Source organism: Portunus trituberculatus, chromosome 9 (assembly GCF_017591435.1).
Source record: "Portunus trituberculatus isolate SZX2019 chromosome 9, ASM1759143v1, whole genome shotgun sequence".
Lineage (NCBI taxonomy): Eukaryota > Metazoa > Arthropoda > Malacostraca > Decapoda > Portunidae > Portunus > Portunus trituberculatus.
This window is the reverse complement of record NC_059263.1, coordinates 8,859,816-8,868,744: the sequence shown is the minus strand read 5'-3', so window position 1 is coordinate 8,868,744 and position 8,929 is coordinate 8,859,816. Positions and strand designations below refer to the sequence as shown.

Here is an 8,929-nt window from a genome sequence, read left to right as displayed (position 1 = left end):
GTGTGTGTGTGTGTGTGTGTGTGTGAAAAACTTACTCAGAAAAAGAAGCTGACCGCAAAGATATTCCAGCGTAGAGAGAGAGAGAGAGAGAGAGAGAGAGAGAGAGAGAGAGAGAGAGAGAGAGAGAGAGAGAGAGAGAGAGAGAGAGAGAGAGAGAGAGAGAGAGAGAGAGAGAGAGAGAGAGAGAGAGTATTTTTCATCAATATAATAATAGAAAGTAGAACGAATAATAATAACAACTAAGCATTTCTTATTTACCGAGCACCAAATTAAGAGAGAGAGAGAGAGAGAGAGAGAGAGAGAGAGAGAGAGAGAGAGAGAGAGAGAGAGAGAGAGAGAGAGAGAGAGAGAGAGAGAGAGAGAGAGAGAGAGAGAGAGAGAGAGAGAGACCTGAAAAATTTGTAATGGAACTACGAAAACACACACACACACACACACACACACACACACACACACACACACACACACACACACACACACACACACACACACACGCTCACAGTCCCTTCAGGCACTTCTCAGCATCCATCACTGCCAGCCATCACCTGCACGACGCCCTCAAGACGCCTCTGAATCTGGGACAAGGGTGCGTTACAAAATGAGGCGTTTTGAAACAAGAGAGCCGCCGCAATGTTCGATTTGGGCGCGCCGGCAATACCTCAGCACGGGACGACCCTCTCTCAAGAACAGCAGAAGGCGAGCAGGAGGAGACGCCCTGTGCCTGCTGGTATATAAGGCACAACTCACCAACCCAACGCACAGTCGATCTCCAGACAGTCAGATCTAAACATGAACTCAAAGGTACGAGGAATCAAATGCATATACGAAACATGAGCAACTTCACAGCTTCACAAATTACTTAGTTCATTGTTCACTGGTGATGTTCATGGTTCAAGATTGTTCTCTCTAGTGTGGTTCTAAGGTGTCTAGGTTTAATTTTTTTTATTTCCTTTCTTTTTTCTTCATTTTTTCTCTCAAAGTAAATGTCGTGGGGTTTATTAATGACTGTCTCCTCCTGCAGGTCCTCTTCTTCCTGGCGGGCGTGGCCGTGGCCCTCGCTGCCCCTGACCGCCGCCCATCAACCAGCTACGGCGTCCCCAGGGTGAGCACCCGAGGCACTCTTTCTGCCATTCATACATCTATATTCAGTGTATGAACGGCAACTTCATACATTCATAAATATCACCAACGCATACATACAAGCAAGCAAGCACGCACACACACACACACACACACACACACACACACACACACACACACACACACACACACACACAAACAACTTTCTCCAGTGCACCTGTGTACCTTCCCTGTCTATACACCTCTGAACAAAAACTTCACCAATAATAGCGTTGCCTCCCAACACAGTACTACATCAGATGAGTTCAGTTTTTTCCCACGTGTACCTGACCTCGTTAGTAGAGCGGACCTTTTCTGTGAAGGTCGCGCTGCTTGCCAAGTCTCCCTCAAGGCCCCCAACCTGTCCAAGGTCATGACCAACCCTTCTTCCCCTTGCTCCCCATCCCATTCTCTCGCCACACAAACCTGCCTCCATCCACTCCGCCACTCCCTAACCCTTGCTCTCCTCCCCCGCAGGACTCTGACTCTTTCGAACACTTCCGTCCCTCATCCGGCTCCTTCGAGCACTCTAACTCCTTCGAACACTTCCGCCCCTCATCCTCCTCCCACTCCTTCGAGTCCTACGAGTCCGACGAGTTCACCAGGCCCAACTACGAGTTCCAGTGGGCTGTCAGGGACTCCTCCAGCGGCAACGACTTCGACCACAAGGAAGGCCGTGACGGCGAGGACACCCAGGGCGCGTACTCCGTGCACCTCCCTGACGGCCGCCGCCAGACCGTCACTTACGTTGTGGACGGTGACGACGGCTACGTGGCCGACGTCAAGTACGACGGCGTGGCTCGCTACCCCGACTCCCACTCCCGCGAGTCCTTCGAGTCCCGCTCCTTCGAGTCAGGCTCCTTCGAGTCCTACGCTCCCCCAAGGAGGACTTACTTCGCCCCTGGCTCCAACGAGTCCAAGTAAACAGCGAAGGAAGCTCAACTCCCGCCATGGCCTCGACACAAGTCTCTTCCCGCCTCTCGCACTCCCTCTTTCCTCACCTCAGTAAGTCTGTTCAGACTCTGAGTATCTTCACTAAATTATTGTACCCAGTATTAATTATTTATTCCATTAAAATATTCTGAGAATCTCTTCTTTCCTTGCGCCTCGCCACTCATTCAGGCCTCGGCCTCTGGTCAGCCTCAGTGTTACACCAACAACCCATGCAACACAGCACAGCCAGCCGCCACACCGCCCTTCAAACCCAACACCATGGTGCAAGCTACAGGTAGAACAACTATATACACCAGCTCGCCCCACACTCTGAGGGCAGCACCTGAATGCCTCCCAAAAGAAAATATTTACTAACGTCTGAGACAAAAATTAAGAATGAACAAAATCATCGAGAATGGAAGAAACGTGAACCGGTAACAGTAGACGTCGGGTAAGTCTTTCAGAGAATTAAAAGATTAAATTAGCTTTTGGAAGAAAAGGTGTACGTGATAAAGATAATACCAAGTTTTCAAGATAAGAATGACTGAACTGTTTGCAAAGCGGGTGAGAGACAGGGAAAGTAGCCTATGGTACGGATAGAGTCAGTCTTCGAAAGGAACAAAGAATGGCTAAATCACTTTGAAGGGAGAAAAAAAAACTACGGTCTTGTCAGTATTTGGAGCTAGGAATGACTTAATTGCAAAACTCGTAAGGAATAAAGATAAGTAAATTGCAACACCACTGTTAAAACAAATTACAGCTGAAATATTTTGAAGGGAGTGAAAAAAACGTAAAATATGAACCCACTTTGACCAATTTTAAGGATGAACTTGAAAAAAATAACCAAAATAATAAAAAAAACAAGTAACTAGATAACCAATATTACCCCCGAGAAGTGAACCAAGGTGAAGGTGTGACCAGTCTTGCGGAGAATTACAAATCACTAAATTACTACAAGGGAGAATGGAACTTAGAAGCCAAACTTTCACTTCAAGGTGTGTAATTAGCTGCCACGTCGGTACTGCCTCAGCCAACACCACCACACCTCTATACCAATATCCCAACACCCCAACACATCAGCACCTCAACACCACAGCACTCCACCACCTCACCCCAGCACCCGCGCAACACCACAACTCAACATCTCAAAACTCCAACACACTTCGATACTCCAACACCTTAGCACTTCAGCACCACGACACTCCAGCATCTCAACACCACAGCACACTACCACCACAACCTAACATCTGAAAACTCCACCACACCTCAGCAACTCAACACCCCACACATCATTTCAACACCACAGCACACCACCACCACAACCTAACATCTGAAAACTCCACCACACCTCAGCAACTCAACACCCCAACACATTATTTCAACACCACAGCACACCACCACCACAAAACAACACCTGAAAACACCACCACACCTCAACAACTCAACACCCCAACACATTATTTCAACACCACAGCACTCCAGCACCTCATCACCATAGCACACCACCACCACACACTAACATCACAAAACTAAAGCACATCTAAACACTCCCAACACCACAGCACTTTAGCACCACCACAACACCATACTACAACACTTCAACACCTAAACGACACAGCACCACCACACCCCAACACCTCAACACATAAGCATCTCAGCACCACCACCACCATCACACAGCAAGACCCGCAACACCACCTCAACACCAGATCATCACACCACCACAAGGCTTTCAAAATTTGTCCCTTATAAGGCCGGGTGTGAATAGGCGGTGAATGGGATTAATTAAGAAGCGATGAGTGTTGTGAATACTGAATGGGTCAAGTGAGTCGGGCCTTATCTAACCTAACCTAACCTAGTCTAGTACAGCAAAGTGGAAAGTAACCTAAATAATCTAACTTTTAATATACTCGGATCAAATATTATCTTCGTATAAAACTGCTTGAAATTACTTAGCTAAAAATGACATTTCAACCTAACCTAACCTAACCTAACCTACGCACATACAGGTAAATCAACGCTCAGGAACGCTAATATCAACATAAGAAAGTAAATAAAGAGAGAGAGAGAGAGAGAGAAGAGAAAAACACTACAGACGCGATCATAGAAAACGCTAACACAGAAAACGATATCGAAGAAAACGGTAACACAAGAAAAGGACCAAGCAAAAGAAAATGGACTAGTGTTGATCGATGGGGGAAGGAAAACGAGGCAAGGGCTAACTCGTGTAAACTCCCATCGATCAGAGGTAATGACAGTCTAGCGGCGCCCTACAGTGCAGTAGCGCCTCGAAGTGCCCCGCCGCCGCCACGCCTGCTCCCCGACGTCCAGGCCCTCCAGTCACAGAGAGTACACCAAGTGGCTCACCTTCACCCACACCAGTGCATAACTATCTAATTATTTCTCGCACTTGTATTAAACTCCATAACTAATGATTTTTTTTTCCATTATATTCATTCTCGTAACAAATTTATATCCTTTATTTTCGTTATCTTTAGTTTATTTTACCGGTGCATAGCTATCTAATTATTTCTCGTATTTGTATTAAGCTCTATAACTATTAATTCTTCTTTCCATTACGTTGAGCTTCGTAGCAAATTTATATATCTTTTTTATTTCTATATCTTATTTGACTATTTAATTTAACCTTTTATTTAATTATCTAATTATTTTTCATACTTGTATTAAACTCCATAACTATTGATTTTTCATTCCATTATATTCATTTTCGTAACAAGTTTATACTTTTTTTTTTATTTCGTTACTTTTTATTTATTTTTACCCTTTCATAACAATCTAATTATTTTCCGTATTTGCAATAAATTCCATAACTATCAATTTTTCTTTCCATTATATTCACCTTACTAACAAATGTATACATCATTTTTTCTTATTTTGTTACATTTCATTCATTCCAACTCGAGCATAAATTCTTCCTGCACTTCTGTTAACCCTTCCAGCACTGGGACGCATTTTTACTACAAGGTTTGGGCATGATTAGACGATTTTATACACATTACCTATTGTCTATGGAGATCAGGAGATTAATGGCCAGAGTCTTCACTATTCTAATCCCCACATGAGTTTCTGAAGCTGTATAAAATCACCAAATAGTAACCAGAATGAATATGAAAAAGCGTCCTGATACTGAAGGGGTTAAACACCTTAACTTTTAACATTATCAATTTTTATTTAGGCAACAAATTTGTCCTTTTTTTTATTTTGCTGCATTTCCTTCATTCTAACTCGTGTATAACTATCTCATGCATATTAAGCTCTATAACTATTCATTCTTCCCTTTCATCTAATTAGGCAACATATTTATCTGTTATTTTGTTCACTTTATTAGATTCTATTAATTTCTATGTATTTACTGTACTTATTTTTACTTATTTTATTGTTCTAGTTGTTGCCGGTGTGTGTGTGTGTGTGTGTGTGTGTGTGTGTGTGTGTGTGTGTGTGTGTGTGTGTGTGTGTGTGTGTGTGTGTGTGTGTGTCGACAATGGGTAACTAAAGCCACAAAGTTTTCAGTGAAGCACACACTCATACATCATCCTCTCTATTCCACCAAGCTCATTAAGTCCTCACAAACAGACTTAGTACTCAGGATGTCAGCAGCGAGGCAATGTTTAAATACCATCACCAGCACCACCACCACCACCACCATCATCATCATCATCATCATCGTTCCCATTTCAACCTCCTTCCTCTCTATTAACCCTTTCAGTACTGTGATGCATTTCTACCTTGAGTTTCGGGTGCTTTTAGGCGATTTTATTTACATTAGGAAGGGTCTATTGAGGTCGGAAGATTAATGGCCAGTTCTCACTATTTTAATCCCCACATAAGTTTTTTGAAGCTGCGATCACTACTCAGTAAGCAGAATGAATATGAAATTGCGTTATGGTACTGGAGGCGTTAAAAGCTTTGGGTATATTCATGGATGGGGATAATGGGTCAAAAGAGAAAGGGGTGTTTTTATGTAGGGATGACAGAGATAACCAAGGTACGCATCTTACACCTTTCCTTATTCTTTTTTACGTTTCTCAATTGACTTACTTCTCTTCCACCTTGTCATTTAAGCTCTTCAGTAATGGGACACTTTTTTACCATGAGTTTTAGGTAAAAAAATTAGAGTCTTATTGACATTAGGAAGGGTCTATGGAGGTCAAGATAAATGGCCACAGTCTTCACTATTTTAATTACAACGTAAGTTTCTGAAGCTGTTTAAAAATGTCAAATAGAAAACAGAATAAATGTAGAAACGCGTCATGGTACTGAAGGGGTTAAGTCTTTTAATTTATGTGTTCTTTTTGAGATAATACAACAACTCTCCCTTCATTGGATCGCTTTAATATCAACACTTAGATAAACACAGAGGGACAGACAGACAGACAGACAAACAGACAGACAGACAGATAGACGTAAAAAATAAATATATGAATAGAAAATTAAATATAAATGGAATAGAGAGCGGCCAGTGCACAGACAAAGGGAGACAGAGATTAAAACGAAAAAAAAAGATGAAAATAGAAATGTAACATACTAAAATAAAGATAAATGTTAGATAAGATACAAAACGGAGCGAGAGCGAGCGAGAGCGAGAGAGAGAGAGAGAGAGAGAGAGAGAGAGAGAGAGAGAGAGAGAGAGAGAGAGTAAAAAAGAAGGGAATTAGGCACGTGTATATTGCTGGTGTTTGTTTGTGGTCGTGGCCTTTGCTAGTCGAGACTCCAAGGGTATTTCCTCGCCTGAAAGTAGGCCATAGGTGTGTGTGTGTGTGTGTGTGTGTGTGTGTGTGTGTGTGTGTGTGTGTGTGTGTGTGTGTGTGTGTGTGTGTGTGTGTGTGTGTGTGTGTGTGTGTGTGTGTGTGTGTGGGTGTAAAATATGAAACTAATATCTAAATTCTTCCTTTCACTTATCCTCATCATGAACACCATAACCTCAATCATCATCATCATCATCATCATCATCATCATCATCAAGACCACAGCAGGAATAGCCTTTCCATTTACCTCTATCAGCTGCCCACCTGTTCCAGGCCACCCCAGTCAGGTCACAGCGTCGCGTCTCCCTCGTGTCCCGTCCATGGTGTCCACGGGGCTTCCGTTATCAAGGCGCCACGAGTGAGAGGCACGTGCGCGGAATGAAATCAAGGCGAGCGATTCCTCAGGCATGTTACTGCCCATGATACTCTATGGACCGATATTTCCAAGGAGACCTCAAATTTGGGGCCGTTGCAAAAGTGCACGTGTTGAAACGTTCCCTGACCGGAGGCATGGGCGGGCGAGACCTCCCTATCAGCTGACCGCCACAAGAACGCCGCGTGACGTCACCGCCAGACCCAGTATATAAGGCGGCCAGATGAGCAGCTAGGCACAGTCAACCTTCAGACGGTCAAGAGTCAACATGAACACAAAGGTAAAGTTGTCACCTCCCTCAACTCAGGCAATGTTACCTACCGACACACCAGTCCTTCTGTGCCTCCATCAGAGGAACACAAGGCGAGACTCCAGCAGACAGGCATGTCTGTGCCGTCCCAAAAGCATTGACGTCTTCCCTCGCTAACACAAAGACTGAAGAGTGCTTCCTTCCACAGGTCTTCTTCCTCCTGGCGGGCGTGGCCGTGGCCCTTGCAGCCCCTGACCGCCGCCCAGCAACCAGCTACGGCGTCCCAAGGGTGAGCAGCCGACGCACATTTTTATCCCATGTTCAAATATTGTACTTGCTTCGGTGGTACATGTACTCCCCAGTTCATAACTTCCATTTACAAACCTACCTCCATCCACTCCGCCACTCCCTAACCCTTGCTCTCCTCCCCCGCAGGAATCTGCCTCCTTCGAACACTTCCGCCCCTCATCCGGCTCCTTCGAGCACTCTGGCTCCTTCGAACACTTCCGCCCCTCATCCGGCTCCTTCGAACACTCTGGCTCCTTCGAACATTTCCGCCCCTCATCCTCCTCCCGCTCCTTCGAGTCCTACGAGTCCGGCGAGTCCACCGAGGCCAAGTACGCCTTCCAGTGGTCCGTAGAGGACGACTCTACCGGCAACGACTTCGACCACAAGGAAGCCCGTGACGGCGACGACACCCAGGGCGTGTACACCGTGCAGCTTCCCGACGGCCGCCTGCAGACCGTCACTTACGTCGTGGACGGTGACGACGGCTACGTGGCCGACGTCAAGTACGACGGCGTGGCTCGCTACCCCGACTCCCACTCCCGCGAGTCCTTCGAGTCCCGCTCCTTCGAGTCCTTCAACTCCGACTCAGGCTCCTTCGAGTCCTACGCTCCCCCAAGGAGGACTTACTTCGCTCCTGGCTCCAACGAGTCCAAGTAAACAGTGAAGAAAGCTCAACTCCCGCCATGACCTCGCCTGAAGATCTTTTAAACCGTCAAAAACTTCTCTTTTAACTTATTCCTTGTGACTGAGTGCCTCTTGTAAATTATTGCTTATCACTGCTTATTTATTTAATTAAATATTATGGCTGTTATCTTAAGTGTTTACTGATCCCTCAACACAACAGCAATACTCACAACCTGTCGGCTTGGGGCGTGAGTCGCCCCGCCACGAGCAGCACGCCACCTCCACCACCACCAGGCACAGCGCCACCTTGCACCAGGCACCCACGCACCACCGCTATCACACCCTGGGGAGAGGGCAGCTCGCACTCAACCCTCTAATCCCTGAACTCACACCAGTACACAGACCACCGCAGGGCGTCGCTCTGCTGCGCCATTGAGTCGTGGCAGCGCTGCCAGTGACCACCGCCTCGCAGTGAGTACTTGGAAGGCGTTCTTTTCTTCCCTGGCCGCTACTCAAGTACAGGCTGCACAGTGCCTTGCCCTTACCAGGAGGAGCTGCAGCAAGGCACTCGACTCG

The 8,929-nt window shown here is 45.8% G+C and overlaps 2 protein-coding genes across 2 annotated transcripts; both read left to right on the top strand.

The window, feature by feature from the left end:
• The first annotated feature begins 683 nt into the window (after positions 1–683).
• LOC123501283 lies at positions 684–2,207 on the top strand. The gene is made up of 3 exons (XM_045250040.1): positions 684–801; positions 1,022–1,102; positions 1,597–2,207. The coding sequence occupies exons 1-3, from the start codon at positions 790–792 to the stop codon at positions 2,041–2,043; spliced, it is 540 nt and encodes a 179-aa protein (XP_045105975.1). The 5' UTR covers positions 684–789; the 3' UTR covers positions 2,044–2,207.
• A 5,148-nt stretch (positions 2,208–7,355) lies between these two features.
• On the top strand, positions 7,356–8,498 carry LOC123501282 (pro-resilin-like). The gene is made up of 3 exons (XM_045250039.1): positions 7,356–7,471; positions 7,650–7,730; positions 7,877–8,498. Exons 1-3 carry the CDS (start codon positions 7,460–7,462, stop codon positions 8,384–8,386), a joined length of 603 nt encoding a protein of 200 aa, XP_045105974.1. The 5' UTR covers positions 7,356–7,459; the 3' UTR covers positions 8,387–8,498.
• The last annotated feature ends 431 nt before the right edge of the window (positions 8,499–8,929 follow it).

What these genes read in the sequence shown, in the direction of transcription:
- LOC123501282 (XM_045250039.1), top strand. An exon ending in CCAGCTACGGCGTCCCAAGG is followed by an intron (nt 7,731 to 7,876) that starts GTGAGCAGCCGA and finishes CCTCCCCCGCAG; the next exon opens with GAATCTGCCTCCTTCGAACA.
- LOC123501283 (XM_045250040.1), top strand. An exon ending in CCAGCTACGGCGTCCCCAGG is followed by an intron (nt 1,103 to 1,596) that starts GTGAGCACCCGA and finishes CCTCCCCCGCAG; the next exon opens with GACTCTGACTCTTTCGAACA.